Here is a 20,834-nt window from a genome sequence, read left to right on the forward strand (position 1 = left end):
TTCAAAGGGTCAATAAAAAATAAAGCTTTACTTACCCAGATCAAAGTCATACATACAATAGGTCATCAAAATGTCATGAAGCAGTATCAATCCAGGATTATCTTGACCCTCATAAAATTTATTTGTTCTATCAGTTCTGTTTACATCCTTTTCTAGGAAAAAAAGCATAGATTTAATGAATTTTCAAAACAGCTTGAAGTCTATATCTTTGAATTTCCATTTTTAACACTGAACTTGAAATAACTAGTAAAATAAAAACATTAAAACAGCTGTTTAAAATATAGTAATTTGAAAGAAAAAATATTTCTGTCTCAAAATTATTTCTAATATACATATTAAAGTAAAATTCTTGAGTTAAAATTAAGCCTGGGAATTATGGTTGTAAGTTGTGACAGTCATAAGGTGAACGACCATGATGTGAACTGACCCTTTTTCACAATGTTAAGCAAACATCACAGTCATTAAGTGAACCCACAATTCACCACGGGGCAGTTTTTACTGGAAACTGGAAGTAAACAACCCATTTTCATCAAATCTGTTGTAAATCATGGACACATGATTACAGGGCACTGCAAGTGGCCATAAATGCAGGATGGCTGCTGACTGCCCAAAATGCAATCATGTGACCATGGGGGAGGGCGATGCTGAAACTTCAAAATTGGGTCTTGATGGTTGGATAATTTTAAATAATTGCTAAATGACCAGTCATAAACAATTGCTAAGTGACCAGTGAGGATTACCAATAAACAAATTTTCAAATACTTTCTAAATGTTACATTTTATAGAAAGTTGTGATTAAAACAAACCAAAAAAATTAACGAAACAAACCTTATTCAGATCTACTTTAAATATGTTAAATGCGGCTCAAACCCTAGGTATATGGTGTTGCTTTATATTTAATGGTAATAAAATGATATGCAATCAAGTTTAAATTTTGTTGGGGTTCCAATTGGATGTTCTGGGGGGGTTTTTTCCTTCCTTTCAATCATGTCCAATTCTGTTGAAACAAGTCCCTGCAGTTTTCTTCCAAAGTTTTTCAGAAGTAGTTTGCCATTGCTTCCTTCTTAGGGCTGAGAGAAATTTACTGGCCAAGTTCACCCAGTTGGCTTTGTGCTAAAGGCAGAATTATAACTCATGGTCTCATGGTTTCTAGCCTATGACTTAACCACTACACCAAAGTGACTCTTGTTCTGATATCAGATGATATCAGTGGAAACTTTATATCACTTTGCTTAATTATTGCTATGCTTTTCTGCCACTGAATATGCCATATAATTCACACCATCACAATCTGATTTTCATTGAAACCTACTGCAAAACAATGTTGTCTTTATGCCAAAGCTTGTATAACGTTGGTTCCACTTGAAATAAGATTTCAGAGGGTTGGCATAATCCAGGGCCCATCACTCAAGCAGTGTCATCTTGCAGGACCCAGGAGACGTGCCTTCTCTGTCACAGTGCCTGTCTTTTGGAATAAAATTTCCTCTGAGATCCAGATGACTCTGACCCCGCTTGCCTTTTCTGAAAGGCTTTAAAGACCTGGCTCTTCCCCTAGACACTGGGTCAGAAGATTTAGTGAATTTCAATTGCTTGAATGTATAAATTTGTCCTCAGTGCAATATATTTATAATTTTTGGTTTATTATTGTTAATTTTCATTATTTGTTAGCCACCATGACAACATGGCAAACGGGCAATTGTACAGTAAGCAAGCAAGCAAGCAAGAAGAGCCTCTTATAGAGCTTTTAAAATGATATTGCTTTATATTCCAGACTAAAAATTTTTAATTTAGCATACTGAAATAACTATGATAAAAATGCATGAATGGACTGAGGCCATTATATTGTTACTTTATATTGTGCATCTCCTTAGGAAATTAACTGTTTACATGTGAAGATAAAAAGGAATGGAAAAGAATTGAACAACTCAGGTGATCTGAAATAATCTTTTAAAAATATACAATATATTTTCATCTAATAGGAAAAAACATTTATCTTTAATATTTGTATTGCATGGAATTTTATATTTCTAAAAATTACCAATAAGACTTCTGTAATCCCTCAGTCTACAGTTTCTTTTTTCTTGTTCTTCGCTGACAGATTTCCACTGAAGCTTCATCCTGAAATACTCATCTCTGAAGAATTACAAAAATCAGAAATTACGATAAAGACATTGTGTAATTTAAAATATGAAGCATTAAAAAGATAGTTCATATTTTTCATTTGCAAGTAACTAGTTGGTAGATACTACTTTGCATGGGAATAATATTTATACTTTTATGACTTTTGCTTAATTTTTAAATTATATAATTCTTTAAGAACACAAAATATAACTTCACAATCCAGGGTGATAATATTTTATACTATCCTTCAAACACACGACAGATATCCTGATTCCAAAGCCTGGTTGCACATATTTAGTGAAAGAATCGACAATGGGTCCACTTCTCTTTTTGGGGGCTAAGAGATATCATAAAAAATACAACAGAATTTTGGCAGCAAACCAGAAAACTATAAACACATGCATTATTGCCAAGATAATTGGCAAAATAAAACCTGTGCAAATCTTAGATTTAACATATCCAAATAGAAACAACTCCACATGCCCGCCAAATCTCAGTACAACCACTCATGTCATTAGCCAACTAATGTAAACCATCTTCCCCAATCCCGCAGAAAGGCATGACATCCAGCCACCACAATTTTGCTGCTTTCTGTTTAAATATGCCACTACCATGTCACTGTTTTAATATATCATGCTTACGTTTTCCTTTTCTGCATACTTGTCCTCTCATCCCTTGAACTATTCCATGAATAATAACCCAACAGGAATTTCCACACTTCCTTCCTCAAAGCATGACATAGCCCCTTGGACAAAAAAAAAAGGGGGATAAAGGTAAAACTGGACCCTTTATAAGTAAAACATGAAGACCAGGAACAAAGAAACCAAGTCATTCTACAAGGGTAACATTACCATCCTTAATTGCTATCTACAATTTCTCTGGGTTCTTTGCTCAAAATTCTTTGTTTCATTTCTTGGTTCATTTCAAGGTGAAACTTGTAGTCTCACAAGTAGGCTAATTTTCTATCTTTTTAATAATATTACTCATTTTGGTTTCCCAGACTTAATTTTACAACACTAATAAAAAAAAAATAGTCTATCCTTCCAACACTTGTTTTCCATATAATCTCTCTGTCACTCTATTTTCCCTTAGCTAGTATAATCAGTTTTTAGACTGAGAATCTTTAGAAGTAATATTACTTCCTACAGTTGATACAGTTATCAAACCATTGATAACTGTCAATGGTTAGATTTAAAATTTATTTTAAAATCATTATGAAGTACAATAACAAAGGAAGTTTTGTCTTTGCTTTGAAAGATTTAGGCAGCTGTTCAAGTGGTATGGAGATAGAACAGTAGGTGTGGTCAATTAAACAACTATATGTAGAATTGAAATTTACTGTTAAAATGATATATTATTACTTTTTAATTTCTTTTGTTGTATTTTTCATTTTCTTTAAAAGCACTTTATGTGTTTTATTTTTCTTTGACAATGTATGCATTTTTTTGCAGTTTTTTTGTTTTTTGTCACTATTTTAAAAACAACAAAAAATTAATTAAAAAAGAGATAACTTAAGATATTACCCCTCTGAATATCATTTGTTTCATAGTGTCTACATTCAATATTCTTCCTTCAGAATCCATATTCTTAGTCCACTCTTCAATTGATACTGGTTGCTTTCTATGAGCTTCAGGTCGTTTTCCTAAATCAATCTAAGATATGAATTAAAAATCTGTTACATTATTGCCAAGATTTTAATTTTAAAACCATCAGATGAATGTCCTGTTACCATCTAAATTTCAAGACTGAAAACTCACACGTGTAATGACTTCAAATCCCGGTTCTTCCTGTTGATTTATTTTTAGTCCCGGAATAGCATCACTAATGAAATCTGCCATTTCTGATGGAGGTCGCTGCTGATTTACTGAGTCATTTCCTCGTAAGCTATCAAAAATATAGTTTGTCACTTTGGAAAATCCTCCCATTGTTGTTGTGTAAGGATCCTTTTTCAATTTCTAAGAAAAACAAAGGTAAAGTTTATTTGGATCTATGGATGAACATATGAAGAAATGGGGAGCTAATATGATGAAGACAAGACTCATCACAATATTACATTAAAATAATGTGTGTGTGTGTTTTAATGAAACAGAATTAAGAAGCATAACTGGAATATTTCATCTAGAATTTGCAACTGGTGCAGAAATTTGCAGACGGGATGCTGTGTATCATGGGCTATACATGTTACATTTACAATAATGCTGACTGCCTATTAGCTATATAGCCAGTTTCAATATCTTACTGCTGACACACAGAACTTAGAACAATCTGGATTTAAGTTACCTAATAGATCAACTTCTCCATTACAGTTCTACACAATCCATAAAATACAGAAAGCATTCCTTTTTATGTAAGGTTCCACCCTGAAGAACCATACATATAAAAGCTGGCTATCTCTGCAGTGGTAGCCTCTCTTTGGAGGGCTCCCCCTTCTCTTTCCCATCCCAATTCCCAGATTAGGAAAGGACAGCTATTAGATTTCCTTGCCTAGATGAGTGCTGAGTGAGTATATCACTCTGTCACTAAATGGAATTAGAAGCAGACAACTATATTATACAGAGGTTTGGGGGAGGTTTATCCTCGATTTCTTTAACGGTGCTTGTCAATATCCAGGTGTCAAGATGATGGTGGAGAGATACTGGACATTACTTAGTCTACCTAGATGATCTTCTATACCAGGCATCAGATAGCTGTTTAATTAGTGTATAAAGGCACTTGTTGCATAAATTGTGATGCCAACACAACAGGGGAATACTATTCAATTTGAGATGGTTCAATTACTCCCACTTTCGGTTGATTTAGCTTTCACCTTCAGTCTCAGAAACTTCCAGTGAAGGAACTGAAACCATTTGGTCTTCAGCAGATGTCTTTGCCTTGTAGTACTCTGCTTGTCAGCAATGGGTATATGCTCTACAGATATGTTTCAATCTTCAGGAGAACAGCAACTATATAAAAATATTTTGTAGGGTCTAAGCTCTTTTCTCCTCACTCTGGCTATTGCGTGGCTTCCTTGCTTTATACCCCAAGCTTATTAATATATGTTAGTCACTCATTCTTTCCAGATTTCAGGGGTTCTTTTGTCTATGACTATATGCATATTAGGCTTTTTATAAAACTTAATAAAGTTGCAAGCTTTCTCTTACTGCAAGATTTTAGCTTCTCCCACCCACCCACTCCTGTTTTTTTTTTAAAAAAAAACAGCTATTTTAATATCTTAAATCTTACATTTTATTTTTACCATAAATAATACACTATACTAACCTGTATTAAGCCACATGTTGGTTCATCAAGGAGATTTTCAAAGGACTGTGAAATACTCTGATAGTTCACAAGTACCCTTTTATCCTGTTCAGATCTGAGAAGGGAGAAAAAGCATATTTTCCTACATTTCCTTCTATCATTCTGTTTCCTACTTTGGGATAAGCTAAGGATAACTATAAAACTTGGATTTGAAAAAATAGCAGCTACAGATTACAAACTGATCATTATTTTAAATAGATATGCATGTGTTTTCTACGCATACATTACATTACTGGTGATAGAGTTGAAAATACTTGGTTGTTACTTTTAGACTTAAATTCACTACTGCCAGTTTCTGAAACAAAATACTAGTATTTTTAATATCCCCGGGGGGGGGGGACTATCACCTATTCTGTTATTAAAGCCTAAGACTTTAATAAATCTTATCACTCTTCAATACTAATGTGAGTGAATGCATCTGTGACAGAGGATATGAAATTCAACAGAAGATTGTATCTTGGCCTTCTGAAAATGGGATGTTAATAAACAAAAACTGTGGTTTGCTAATATGGCACAGGAAACAAAAGTTGTACTGAGTCATGTTTAGCTAAACTATCAAAATGAAAACCCCTTAAAATAGCTGCATTTTAATTAAACATGCCTTTAATAAGGTTTACCATAAATGAGAATTACTTAACTTGCTCAGAGCAGTTATTTACATTAATGCTACTATGGACATAAGGACTGTTCCAGCATCATTAACTTAATCCCCCCCATCCATCCCCAATATTTATTTTTTTCCTCATCGATTTAAAATTTTATGAGTGCAGGAGAGAACACAAATACTCAATTATGGATGGTCAGTGGCTGACTCTGCAGTGACTTCTGCAGAGTCAGATATGGATTCAAAGTTCCCTCCATCCAACAATCAACACCCCACTACTCCTATTGCTGTAGTTTAATGTCATGCTTTAGAAAACTTCATACTGAAGATTTCTGTGTGTCAAAAGAAGCTAGCCATCTACTGTCTAATACTCATCTATAACAAAATCACTTTTATTTTCAAATTCAATTTTTCCATGAGTTCAATAGACATGAAGCTAGAGACATCCAAGCATTTCATCTTTGCAAACAGACTATTCCAAGGAACTCTGGAATGTCTTGTCATTTACCTGCATAATACAAATCAACTAGAGTCTAGAGCTTTTCTGCAATTAAATCCTTTAGCATATGAAGTTGTTCATATTACCACCTACATACAAATTAAAAAATTTAAAAAGCTTGTCCTGGAGCAAGGAAATAACTAAGGTGGAAAGTCTCCTTGGAGACAAACAGAAGACTGCTTAAAAGTCTATTTTAATTTATCATTATTTTTGCAAATTGCATTTTAGATAATTTGGTAATTTGGGCATATCCTGGGGCTAATGAAGCAATTTGTAATTGCTTGCTTGTGAGGTAAGAATCATGTTTGGGACTGATATTACTGAAACAACAGTGTATCTATTTTTTTGTGGAGGTAATGACTTATTCAAAATTGTGAAAAGGCATAATTGGGTAAACAATTTAAGAACCAGTGCTCTATATTACTGATCTTCAAAAGAATTACCAAAAGTTTCATTGTATCGTTATGCATTAAAAGTCACTTCTTGTATTTACTCTGCTTCTACAATCTACACATGTAATTAAAAGTTTGTGAACCATTTTGAATTTTCAGTATGATCTAAACTATTATCTGTTCTCCATACAAGTCTTAAAATTCAATAGATTTATTAATTAAACAAATAAGTTGCAAACATTTGTCTGTAGGAAAAAAAGATGTAGCTTTGGATCACTTCATTCAATAAATCAATGAACGAGTACAAAGTTTTTGACTCACTCAATAATCATATTTATTTGGACTAGCAAAAAATTAAAATAATAAAACCAAAGTAAAGCAAATAAATACAATAATATACTAACAACTAGGAGAATAAATCACAAAATATAACATTCACTCCTCTATTAACAACTGTTAATACAAGTGCTACATGGAAGATAAATCTAGAGCATTAATGTATAAAATAAAAAATAAAATTTACACATCTCCTAAAATTTATTAGTTGAGATGTACCAGACCAAAAATAACATTTAAAACAAAGATAAATATATCTTTAGCCAATTATATCTTGCTTTTATCACCGCAACACAAAATTTAGCTACTCCACATGTAATGAATAGTTTTAAATCCTGAGCGAGAAGGTTAATATGAAATTTATGTGGTCTCCCAGGGAATTTATCTATTGGGGATACAATGTAGATTGACCTACTATCTCTGTAAAATTCACAGCATAATACATGTGAAATGGTTTCAATTTCCTCATTACCACTTGCAGGGGTGGGTTCTACTTATCTTTACTACCAGTTCGCAATGGGAGTGCTTACTTCGCTCGTGCGTTTCTGCACATGCACAGAAGCTTCTGCGCATGCACAGATTAATTATGATGTCCGGGCGGGTGGGCGGAGCCTCCCGCTGCTTTTACTACTGGTTCTAAAGAACCGGACAGAACCAGGAGCAACCCACCACTGACCACATGGGCAAATATGCTCAGGGATTTTATTGTATCTGTCTTTAAGAATCCCATGGGAAGGAATGTTAAATCCAGCTTTAAAGAACACAATTCTCAGTTTACTGAAAAAGTTAGAATATAGAATAATTTGCTGGTTCCCATTCAACTCACTTGTTTAATTGGGTACTCTTTATCTAATTTTAGAACTTGTGTGGACAACAGATAACATTTTAGAATATTTAGAATATTTAGAACATTTTAGAATACAGAAATATTGAGAATTCAAAAGAATTCACAATTTTTTAAATACCATTGTAAGTACATATTTTGTTGTTGTTTAATCCCAAGAATACTTACTCACAAAGCACCACATATTTTCTAAGTGTTTGGATGAATAAATTGCTATCACCATGATGAAAATGAAGAGCTGGAAGGACAACATCATCCTTTAAGCAGAATACCAAATAGGACCATCCCATTCCTTCTTTGTTTTGTTTAATTGACTTTAAATCTGTTAAACTGAAAAGGAAGGACCACTTGTTCTCGCCAGTTGTACGAACTGCAACATCTGAAAGGATAAAAAAGATAAAGAGAATTTTCAGAACTGCAATATTTGACCATAATTATGATTTCCTTGCATTTTAAATTTTGTATATCTATGTGTTTTATTTCATGGCTGTGCACCGCCCTGAGTCCTTCGGGAGTAGGGCGGTATAGAAATTCAATAATAAATAAAAATAAAATAAAATAAATTTATTCTAAAATAAATACTTGGTATTTCAATACTTTCTGGCTAAATGTGAATAATATAAAAAAGCAAATGGTTGTCCCATTTTCACATATTTTAGTTTTTAATTATCATTTCTTATCATTTTATCATATCACTTTAATATGAAAAAGGAATTAAGGATTTAGCATCCATGTATTGAGAAGGAAGTTTGGAATCATAGAAGAAAGCAAATCACTTTGGTACCAAAGTTCTCTTTCTGTGAAAGATGAATCAACACACAATCTGGACCTTCTCATGTTTATGATAAGATATTACCAAAGAAAGGCTAATTCTATCAAGAGAGGTTTCAAGTAACACACCAATTTCAGTTAATGAAAAATGCTCCAAAAATGCTCACAGGTACGACACAAACCACCCCACCAACCCAAAACTGAATTATCATTTCTTCAACTTCAATTTTAACTCTCTAAGAAACACTGTACTTCTAATTAGAACAGATTGCATATCATGTTGTTACTGAATCCTCTTTTTTAAATCCTTTTTTGATTACTTGATAGCAAAGAGGAAAAGCAATATGCTGAAATCATGAAATCTGATGAAACACATTTAAAACATTTTAATAAAATAGAGGCGATTCTATAAAATATTTTATAGTCGCCTTTGGCAAGATGGGCAGCACACACGTTTCATAAATACCATATTTTTTGGAGTATAACAAGCTCCGGAATATAAGGCGCACATTAGTTTTTGAGGAGGAAAACAAGAAAAACAAAATTTTGCCTCTGCCTACCAACATCCATCGGTATTCATCTGGCTAACGTTCTTGCAGCAAGCAGCAAACAGCCTGGTCAGCTTCAGCACGTTATCCAGCCTGATTCAGCACAAGCAGCTGATTGGCGGTTGGATGGTCTCCTGGAATACCGCCAATCAGCTGTTCCAGGCTGTGGGAATCACCACAGCCAATTGCCACCTGTGTGTGTCACATTTTTGGCCTCCGTGTGTCACATTTTTGCCCTCCTCACACTCCATTTTAGACTTGTTCCAGACTGCTGGAATCACCACAGCACATCACTGCCGATCACTGCCTCTGTGCATTGCATTTTTTGGCCTCCACATGTCGCGTTTTCGGCCTCCGCAGTCCCTGTTTTTGGTTTGCGCACATCACATTTTCGGCCAGTTCTAAGCAGCAGGGAACAGGCCAAAAATGTGACAAACAAAGGCCAAAAACGGGGCGTACAGAGGCCAAAAATGCAACGCAGAGTCGGCAATCGGTGGCAATGTGCTGTGGCGACTCCTGCAGCCTGGAACGGGTCTAAAATGGAGTGTGCGGAGGCCGAAAACACGATGCGCAAAGGCCAAAAACAGCCGAAGGGTGGAGGCAAGCATGGGGGGGGGGCCCTTCGGCAACATTCGCTGTATAAGACGCACAGACATTTCCACCCCTTTTAGGAGGGGGAAGTGGGTCTTATACTCCGAAAAATACGGTAACATTAGCATTTGTTACTGGTTCTTTGTTATTCATGAAGATAAGTAAAACATATAATTACTATATAATTAGTGAACTGTCTTTTTACCAATGACCAATAATGAGCATAAATTCTTAATAATGTAACATGTGAATTAGAAATATTTCTAAAGATTTAGAGAGAAGTAACCTAGAACAAAGGAGAAATTTCTTAACATGAGAACAATCAAACAGTGGAATGGCTTGCTTTCAGAAGTTTTGGCTGCTCCAATGCTTTCAAGAAGAGACTGGACAGTCATTTGTCTAAAATGATATAAGATCTCCTGCTCGAGCAGGGGGTGGACTAGATGACCTTCAAGGTCCTTTCCAATTCTGTTATTCTATTATTCTAATTTTTTTAATTGCATTCTTTTCTATTGAGCAATTCTAAACACATGCTGTCTCAGCAATAAGGAAGCATTATAGTAAATCACAAAGGAACCTCTAAGAGTAATTATCAAGAATAACCTACACAAAGTTTATCTGTTAACATTCTATGTTATGAATCTTTGGAAACATTGTAAGAAACTAAATGTGCTAACTGGTTTCACAACAAAGGGTACAGTTGTGATATACAATTTAGTCTTTTAAGCATGTTTCTTCTGAATGATTATTTTCCTTGTAATACATAAATGGAGGTAATAATCCTGAGGAGGAATAAAAGTATAGAACAAGATGACCCAAATATGAACTCATTACAGACAACTTTATTTTTGGTGTTGGCAGCTTTTCCTCCTCTTCTTCCTCACCACTCTTCATTCTCTGATCCAATTCTCTGATCACAACAGTGATCGGTCTCATTCGAGACAATGATGAATCCGCATCCAGATGGGAGGTTGATCAACTAGCCTCATGGTGCAACTAGAACAATCTGGAACTGAACATACTCAAAACTGTAGAAAGGGTGATAGACTTTAGGAGAAACCCTCCCATATTACCACCTCTTACAATACTAGACAACACAGTATCAACAGTAGAGATCTTCAAATTTCTAGGTTCTACCATATCTCAAGACCTAAAATGGACACCTAACATCAAAAAGTCATCAAAAAAGCACAACAAAGAATGTTCTTTCTGCGCCAACTCAGAAAGCTCAAACTGCCCAAGGAGCTGCTGATACAGTTCTACAGAGGAATTACTGAGTCTGTCATCTGCACCTCTATAACTGTCTGGTTTGGTTCTGCAACCCAACAAGACAGACACAGACTTCAAAGGATAATTATAACTGCAGAAAAAACAATTATTACCAAACTGCCTTCCATTGAGGACCTATATAGTGCACGAGTCAAAAAGAGGGCTGTTAAAATATTTACAGACTTCTCGCATCCTGGACATAAACTTTTCAACTGCTACCCTCAAAACGATGCTATAGAACACTGGACACCAAAAACAACTAGACACAAGAAAAGTTTTTCCCCAAACGCCATCACTCTGCTAAACAAATAATTCCCTCAACACTGTCAAACTATTTACTAAGTCTGCATTACAATTAATTAAGAGCCTTGGTGGCACAGCAGACTAAAGTGCTGTTAAGTAGCACTTAGCTGCCAGCTGCCTGCAATTACTGCAAGTTCAAATCTCACCAGGCTCAAGGTTGACTCAGCCTTTCATCCTTCCGAGGTAGGTAAAATGAGGACCCGGATTGTGGGGGCAATAAGCTGACTTTGTATAAAAAGAACACCACTTTGGGGGGGGGGGCAAAAGCCCCACTAAGACGGGATATACAAAAGTATGAAGGCTATTGCTTAAAGCATTGTAAGCCGCCCTGAGTCTCCGGAGAAGGGCGGCATATAAATCAAACCAATAAATAAAATAAATAAATAAATTACTATTAATCTTGTCATCATTCCTATCACCCATCTCCTCCCACTTAGGACTGTATGACTGTAATCTTGTTGCTGATATCCTTACGATTTATACTGTTTCCTAATATGATTTGATTGCTTATTTGTACCCTATGACTATCATTTAGTGTTGTACCTTATGATACTTGACGAATGTATCTTTTCTTTTATGTACACTGAAAGCATATGCACCAAGACAAATTCCTTGTGTGTCCAATCACACCTGGCCAATAAAGAATTCTATTCTATCTATTCTATTCTTCCTACTTAATTCACTTTCCCTCATGATCTCGTATCTAGGATAACTCTCAATCTCCTAATCAACTAATAATGCATAGTTGCTTGCTTCCCAAGGTTTTTTTATGTTTTATGGAAACCAAATCTTCAGACTCCAGGTTTGCTGCTGATGAAATTTTGAATACTGTTTACTGCCCAAGTTGCATCAAAATGGGAGTCTGCAACTGCAAACCATAATTTTAGAGATTTTGTATTGAGTTGTCATTTTTATTTATTTATTTGTAAAATTCTTCCTCAATAGCAATCAATACTTCCTCCAAAAATCACTTTCACAGACTCTTGGGTAGTAAAATGACGCTGGTGGGTGTTATAATGATGCTTTGGCTGACTGATAAATACTACTTTTTTAGAAAAAAAAATGACCTTATATTTTCCTTCTCTTATGCATAGTGTTTTCTTAGATGGATGAGCTATTTCTGTTTTAATGATTTAAGGTAATGTATTCCTTATTATAATATATGTTAACAGTCCACAGTCCACTAGGGATGGACATAAACAAACTGTAAAAATAAACAAATAAGGCACAGGCATATTTGTCTATATAGACTTGCAACAAATAAACATTCTTTAGTTCCAAATGAAGTCAGGAGTGGAATTTAATTCATTAAATCCAAAGCCCATCCATCTAGATCTACTAAATAAGATTTCACTATATAACAACTTTTTGTAATAAGTAAATTAAAAATATCATTAGTATCCTGTTTTCTGCTATTAACAAGTTTACATACAACACATATATTTTAAGTCCTAAGGTGATATCTTACCACATACTCATTTCGTTTCAAATTATTTGAATAATGTATAGAAATTTTATGGAAGCCGCTTCAACAATTTTCAGCAATAACAAAAAAAAAAAAACTAATGGATGAGTAATAGGCTTCTCTGTAAATAAAAATGCCTTTAACAGATACAGATGCCTTGTACTTTCATTTATTAAATTTATATGCCACCCATCTCACTATCCAAAATGAGTCTTTTGCTACAGATGGAATAGTATAGTATAGTATAGTATAGCCTTTATTGTCATTGTACATCATGTATACAACAAAATTGGTTTTAGTCTCACTGGTGCAATCCATGACAAAAAAATACAAACAACATAAATAGTATAAAGAATAATCCCTATGCAAGTAATTAGGGGGGGAAAGAAAGACAAAGAAAAACTAGTCATACGTTTCCGCGTGTGCGTGGAGTGATTGCAGTTGTGTTTAAGAGTCTAACAGCCCAAGGATAGAAACTATTTTTAAACCTATTTGTTTGGCTGGCTATGCTTTGATGTTTTCTGCCCAATGGTAGAAGTGCGAAGAGACACTGACCAGGGTGTGAATCACCTCTGAGTATCTTTCTTAGTCTGCTAAAGCAGCGAGACCTGGCGATGTCATCCAGTAGTGTTAAAGGGCAACCAATGGTTTCTTGTGCCGAATTAACCACTCTCTGTAGTGCCTTCCTGTCCGCAGCAGTTAAACCAGCATACCATACTGTAATGCAGAATGTGAAGACACTTTCTATCGTGGACCGATAGAAAGAGGTCATCAACCATTGTTCCACCTGATTTTTTCGCAGGACTCTAAGGAAATGAAGTCTCTGTTGAGCCTTACTAACCACCAAGGACATGTTTTTCCAGTTGAGAGCTTGATTAATAAGCACTCTCAAGAATTTAAAAGAGGAAACCCTCTCCACACAGCCCCCCTCGATATACAGTGGGGCAGGTTCTTCTCTGTACTTTCGGAAATCTAGCACCTTCTCCTTTGTCTTACTAGTATTTAGATGTAAATTGTTTTTTGAGTACCATGTGGATACCTTCTGGACTTCTTCCCTGTATGCTGATTCGTCCCCTCCAGTTATGAGACCCAGCACTGTTGTGTCATCTGCAAACTTTATTATGATGTTGGATGGATCAGAGGATATGCAGTCATGTGTATACAGCAAGTACAGGTAGGGGCTGAGCACACAGCCCTGAGGGGAGCCTATGCTGAGCTTCAGGGTAGAAGATGTAAAGGAACCAACCCTTACTGTTTATGGACGATCAGTCAGGAAGTCTTTGATCCAGTCACAAGTGAGGAGAGGGAAATTCAGGTCAGTCAGTTTTTCAATGAGAATGCCTGGTAAGATGGTATTAAAGGTCAAGCTATAGTATATAAAAAACATTCTGACATAATTCCCAGATTTCTCAAGGTGGCTCAGTGCAATATGTAGAACAGTGGTGATGGCATCCCCTGTCGACCTGTTGCTTCCATAAGCAAACGGATGTTGATCGAAATTTGGTGGAAGGCAGGACCTGAGGTGTTGTAGGACCAGTCTCTCAAAGCACTTCATCACTATAGTCAGTGCAATGGGTCTATAGTCATTCAGGCTGTTTATGGCTGCTTTCTTCAGAACTGGGATAATTGTGGCTGCTTTCAAGCATGATGGGACTAGCCTGTTGCAGGGAGATGTTAAAAATCCTTGTCAGGACCCATTAATTGGTCAGCACAGGTTTTTACCACTTTCCCCAGCACCCCGTCTGGACCTGCAGCTTTGTTGAGATTTACAGCCTTCAGCACAGCTCTCACTTGATGTTCATCCAGGGTGAGTGGCTGGAGGTTAGAAGGCCTTTGGGTTAGAGTCACAAAGACGGGTCTTTTGACCTCAAAGCGGGCAAGGAAGCTATTTAGCTCCTTCACCAGCAAGGCATCATCATTGGCTATTTTTTTCATATTGCCCTTATAGTTGGTTAGGTGTTGTAGTCCCTGCCATACCTGTCTTATCATCTTCCAGATGCTTCTCTACCTTTTGTTTGTATTTCTGTTTAGCCGCCTTAATGCCTCTCCTCAAGTTTGCCCTGGCCACATTGTATTCGTCTTCATTTCCTGCCTTTAAGGTGGAGTTTCAGGCTCTCAGATGTGATTATAACTCTGCTGACAGAGTTTACGATTACTGTAAACTCTGATGCGCTTATTCACTGTTACATTGTCTGTGATTTTTTAATGTAAGAGAGTACAGCATCAGTGAATTCTTGCAGCTCCAAATGTTCAAATATGCTCCACTTGGTAGTCTCAAAGCAGTCCTATTGGCAGAGTTGTCCCTCCAGCCAGATTTTGACAATTTTCCTGACTGGCCGTATCCTTTTCCTAAGAGGGATATACTTTGGGCACAGTAGCAGAGATGTGGTCAGACGTACCCAGATGGGAGAGGGGGATTGCTCTATATGACTGTCTTAAGTTTGAGTACATATGGTCTAGCGTGTTCTTGTCTCTGGTGGTACATTGCACAAACTTAGGAAGAACAGACTTTAGACAGGCTTGATTAAAATCCCAGCCATGACAAAAGTGCCTTCAGGATAAGTTTGCTGCTGCCTCTCAATGGCATTATGTAACTTAGAGAGCGCTGTGCTAACATTTGCATCAGGTGGAATATAGACAGTGGTGATAACTATAACAGAAATCTCTCTAGGTAAATAAAATGGCCAACAAATGACAGTTAAGAATTCCACATCTGGAGAAGAGTGTGTATAAGTAACTCTACTGTTAGTACACCAGTCATTATGTATGAAAATACAATGTCCTCCACCTTTGCTTTTACCAGAGTTGCTGTTTCTGTCAAAGTGGTGTGTGGTGCGGTTAGTTAGCTCCACTGACGTGTCCGGTACAAGTGGATGAAGCCAGGCTTCTGTGATGATCATCACACAGCAGTCATGAATGAGCTTATTCGCTGCCATCCATAGCTCTAGTTCATCAGTTTTGTGGACAAAGGATCTAGAGTTGGTTAGAAAAATGCTTGGTAATGCTGATCTGTGAGGCTGCTTCCGTAACTGAGCTAGCTAGCTCTGCTTCCACTCTCTTCTCTGCCTCCTAGGCCCAACAACCATCCATGGAGAGCCTGGCAGTCTTACTATGTTACTCGGTATATTATGAGACCACTGGAAGTCACTGGTAATATCTAGTCGACTAGAAGATCCAATCTTTAGTAACTCCCCACAGGTATAGATTAGTTTTTGCCTACACACTCCACTGTAACACCAGGAGCTCAAAGCCACAGCGTCTATGCGCACCACGATCTTGGAATTCCAATATTTTCAGTGAATTCATTAAATATTTTTTTTCTGTATACATACCTGAATTCAGAATCTTAGAATCCCCTTTGTTATGAAAGACAGATGATTGGCATTATTAGCTGAAAGAAACTTCACAAGCACAGCAGCAAGCAAGTACCAGAAGTAAAAAGTTCTATACCCAGGAACATATCTCTTAGGGCTCAACCAATAAAGTCACTTTCATATTTTAGTAACAGTGTTACTTAAGTACCTCCATTTGAATGTGGCTTCTTTTTAAAAGAGACAGTATTGACCATATCCCATTCTGCTTCATAACTGTTCATATGTTCTGGCCCTCTGAAAGTCTTCTCCTTAGGAGTCTGCACCCATTCTACAACTGAACTGGAATCCTAAATAAAATATCAAAACAACATCAGCAGCCATTTTTCTTGTAAACTACTTATAAAAGCAATTTTTCTGTCCACAACTATAAAGCAAATTTGTTCAAGGAACATCACTTTTGTCATATGCAAATTTAAGATTAAAAAGTGCAGTAAGCCAATCTGTAAAACAATTTACTTTGAAGAAAACTGCCAATCAAAAAATAATAAAACTTTGTTTTATAGTTCAGCTCAAGGAAAGGAAAAAAAATAGCATTTTAGTTTCAGAAGAAAAATAGTCTTGCTCAGATATAGCATTATTCAATCTTTGGCTTGTTTAAGGCATTAGTCCCAACATTCCATTTCTATGCTTTTGTAACTTCTTTCTCAAATGACATAGTAGAACTATAAGTGGAGTAATTTGCTTTCCATCCCCCACAAACAATACAAAAAAAAAAAGAGTTCATACATCTACAGCTGAATAAACAACAAATGTGAACTACAATATGTAAACTTCAAACTGTGACAGATTTCCTTTAAAACTTTAATGGAAGCTGTCATGTTATAGTTAAAGTCTTATGGTCTGGGAATACTTTTTAATGATTACTACTTACACAAATGTATAATATTATTCAAGGCTCTGCATTAGTCCACAAAATCATTTCACAGGCTTGAGCTATTTATTTTTATTTTATTTATTTTATATTGGATTTCTATACCGCCCTTCTCCCTAAGGACTCAGGGCGGTGTACAGCCAGATTAAAAAAACATGCAGAACAAATATTAAAAACAATTAAAAGATATATAAATTTGGCCCAATTAAAACTCATTTACCAATTAAAAACGTTTAAAACATTTAAAAACAGTTAAAAATTTCATCTTAAGCCAGCCCGGCTTGTTTAAATAAATGGGTTTTAAGGGCGCGACGGAAGGCACTGAGGTCTTGGATTCTCCTTATCTCTGGGGGGAGCTGATTCCAGAGGGTAGGTGCCCCCACAGAGAAGGCTCTCCCCCTGGGGGTCACCAGCCTACATTGTCTGGCTGATGGCACCCCGAGGAGGCCCTCTCTGTGGGAGCGCACGGGTCGATGGGAGGTCGTTGGTAGCAGCAGGCGGTCTCGGAGATAGCTAGGCCCTATGCCATGGAGCGCTTTAAAGGTGATAACCAACACCTTGAAGCGCACCCGGAAGACAACTGGGAGCCAGTGCAGCTCGCGCAGGAGCGGTGTTACATGGGAGCGCCATGCTGCTCCCGTCACTACCCGCGCTGCTGCGTTCTGGACCAGCTGGAGCCTCCGGGTGCTCCTCAAGGGGAGCCCCATGTAGAGAGCGTTGCAATAGTCAAGGCGAGAGGTGACGAGGGCGTGAGTGACTGTGCACAGGGAATCCCGATCAAGAAAGGGCCGCAACTGGCGAATCAGGCGAACCTGACAAAAGGTCCCCCTGGTTACAGCCGTCAGATGTTCCTCCAAGGACAGCTGCATATCCAGGAGGACTCCCAGATTGCGAGCCCTCTCTGTGGGGGCCAATGACTCGCCCCCAATAGTCAGTGATGGAGTCAACTGACTATATCGGGATGCCGGGAGCCACAGCCACTCAGTCTTGGAAGGGTTGAGCTTGAGCCTGTTCCTCCCCATCCAGACCCGTACAGCCTCCAGGCACTGGGACATCACTTCAAGGGCATCGTTGGGGTGGCCTGGGGTGGAGATGTACAGCTGGGTGTCATCAGCGTACTGGTGGTATCTCACCCCAAAGCCACGGATGATCTCACTCAGCGGCTTCACATAAATGTTGAACAGAAGGGGCGAGAGGACCGATCCCTGCGGCACTCCACAAATGAGAGGCCTCGAGGTCGACCTCTGCCCCCCTGCCAACACAAACTGCGACCGGTCGGAGAGAAAGGAGGAGAACCACCGCAACACGGTGCCTCCCACCCCCAACTCTTCCAGCCGGTGCAGCATGATACCATGGTCGATGGTATCAAAAGCCGCTGAGAGGTCTAACAGGACCAGAACAGAGGAACAACCCCTGTCCCGAGCCCTCCAGAGATCATCAACCAACGCGACCAATGCCGTTTCTGTGCTGTGCCCAGACCTGAAACCCGACTGGAACGGATCTAGATAAGATGTTTCCTCCAGGAATTGCGGAAACTGTCGTGCGACCACACTCTCAACAACCTTCGCCATAAAGCGAAGGTTGGAGACAGGACGATAGTTGGCCAATATTGCCGGATCCAGGGACGGCTTCTTGAGGAGAGGCCTCACCACCGCCTCTTTCAAGGCGGTGGGGAAGTAACCCTCACTCAACGAAGCGTTGATAACACCCTGGAGCCAGCCTCGTGTAACCTCCCGGGAAGCCAGTACCAACCAGGAGGGACACGGGTCCAGTAAACATGTGGCCGCACTAAGTCTCCCCAAAATCCTGTCCACATCATCAGGAGTCACAGCATCAAACTCCTCCCAGATAACATTCTGAAGATAACATTCTATCTTTCTGAAGCATCTCTAAATCAAATAAAAAATCTTTAAATGCTGGATGTCAACCAAGATATCTGTCTTCTAGTAGCAGAGAACATGAGAGATTTATCTCTCTCATGACCAGACCCAGAATCTATGAAATTTATAATACATTTAAAGGATATACAGGAACCAAACACTAGGTGAAGCAGACACAATTCATGTTTCAACATACTGTAATCATTTTGTAGGCTTATCCAGCAAATAAGCATGATGGATAATAATGAAATATAAACTATAAAAGTTTAGTGAACTGTAAGATGAATATTCAGGCTAATGAAGGACATACAATTCATATGAATGCAAATGTGCATGAAAATGCAATAGCATAGCAGGGTCAATTAAAATACTGATGTACCAGAGTAGGAGAACACCAAATTATGACAGATAAAAATACCAAGAATTAAAGATATGAATTTCCATGATCGAGAATGGAACAATGGGCAGCTGATCATTCCCCAAGAAGTGTTCTAAAATTGTAACAGTTCTCTATCAGCAGATTAATCAAAAGCAGCTTGTCAGACTCCAACACATTTAGATTACAAAATAGAAAACAAAGAGAAGTTCTGTTTTGTAAGCTGCGTCTTCCTCTGGTGTGAGGGACAAATAATATTCTTGCTTTACATATATAGTATGGTTCTGAAGTGCAGATTAGGCAAAGCAGGTAAACTGAAATTCTGGACAGGTAGGAGACAGATTTAAAAAATCAGGTTGTTTTTTTCTGTGAAGGAAGTCAAACTATGGGTACAATAATGGACACTGTTTATGTTAGCAAGTGCTATCAGTAGAAAAGGCAGGTTTGGAGCCGGCTCAGAAAAGCAGAATATACAATATATACAGCAGGTCAGCCCATATTAAGGTCAACCCATGTTATTATCAAGTTCTACATTTCTGCTGTAAAGGAGTTCTATGTATCATTTCAGAGTGCATCAGCTATAAACTTGTGGACTTTGTAATTCTCCGTTTTCTTTTGGCAAGAAGCCCAGTGATCACTGTCAGTAAAATATATCTTGTTGTATCTATCTTCATTTGATTTAGTGAGATTGGTATGACATTAAGTAATTACACTGTATTCATTTTGGGTATTTTTGATACACAGTGACAGAACTGCAGTGTTAGGCTGTTATCCTAAAGACACTTACCTGAATATAAAACCCACTGAAGCTTAATTCTCAACAGAAGAACACAAGATTGCACTACAAATAATCCTTGTTTAGGAATACTATTGGCACCAGCAATTCAGTCATTAAGTGAAGCAGTCACCAAGTGAAATCGTGTCTGTGCTTACAATCTTACTTCCCTTCCCTTTGCTTTACAGACTTATAAAGGTTGTAAATGCAAGCATTGGTTGCAAAGTTCATTATCATTGTAACTGAAGACAAAGAGAAATTTTATATGTAAGATGTGAAAAGTATGTGAAGTATATAAGGGTCTGTATAAAATATAAAACATTCTACAATTTGCTGTTTTATTTGCTGCTTTTTATCTGTTATTTCTTGTTATCTTTTCAACATTAGAAAATCAAGGAAGTACAAGATGTTTGGGAATTGAGTATTAAATGAAATAACCTGATAATTAAAATCATATTGACAATAATTTGTATCTCCAGTTAGATATGCCAGAATAGAGAAATATATTAAAGGGACAA

The 20,834-nt window shown here is 37.3% G+C and overlaps 1 protein-coding gene and 1 long non-coding RNA gene across 5 annotated transcripts in view; one reads left to right on the forward strand and one right to left on the reverse strand.

Moving 5' to 3' along the window:
- TBC1D15 (TBC1 domain family member 15) overlaps positions 1-20,834 on the reverse strand; it is a 37,053-nt gene that overhangs the window by 9,843 nt on the left and 6,376 nt on the right. For both annotated transcript variants that reach the window (XM_034402992.3, XM_087874091.1), the window contains exons 4-11: positions 16,563-16,701; positions 8,262-8,472; positions 5,380-5,473; positions 3,879-4,076; positions 3,645-3,773; positions 2,763-2,866; positions 2,039-2,133; positions 36-152 (exon numbers count right to left, since the gene is read on the reverse strand). In XM_034402992.3, coding sequence (XP_034258883.1) covers positions 36-152; positions 2,039-2,133; positions 2,763-2,866; positions 3,645-3,773; positions 3,879-4,076; positions 5,380-5,473; positions 8,262-8,472; positions 16,563-16,701 — 1,087 coding nt within the window. The remainder of the gene's footprint in view (positions 1-35; positions 153-2,038; positions 2,134-2,762; positions 2,867-3,644; positions 3,774-3,878; positions 4,077-5,379; positions 5,474-8,261; positions 8,473-16,562; positions 16,702-20,834) is intronic.
- Positions 14,214-20,834, forward strand: part of LOC148112829 (uncharacterized) — a 61,052-nt gene continuing 54,431 nt past the window's right edge. For 2 of the 3 annotated variants that reach the window (XR_015728957.1, XR_015728958.1), the window contains exon 1: positions 14,236-14,355. This is a non-coding gene — a long non-coding RNA (uncharacterized LOC148112829). Of the gene's footprint in view, positions 14,356-20,834 lie in introns of all 3 variants that reach the window. The other variant, XR_015728959.1, reaches the window with a different exon arrangement.

This window comes from Pantherophis guttatus, chromosome 7, assembly GCF_059756535.1.
Source record: "Pantherophis guttatus breed Tessera chromosome 7, ASM5975653v1, whole genome shotgun sequence".
Classification (NCBI taxonomy): domain Eukaryota; kingdom Metazoa; phylum Chordata; class Lepidosauria; order Squamata; family Colubridae; genus Pantherophis; species Pantherophis guttatus.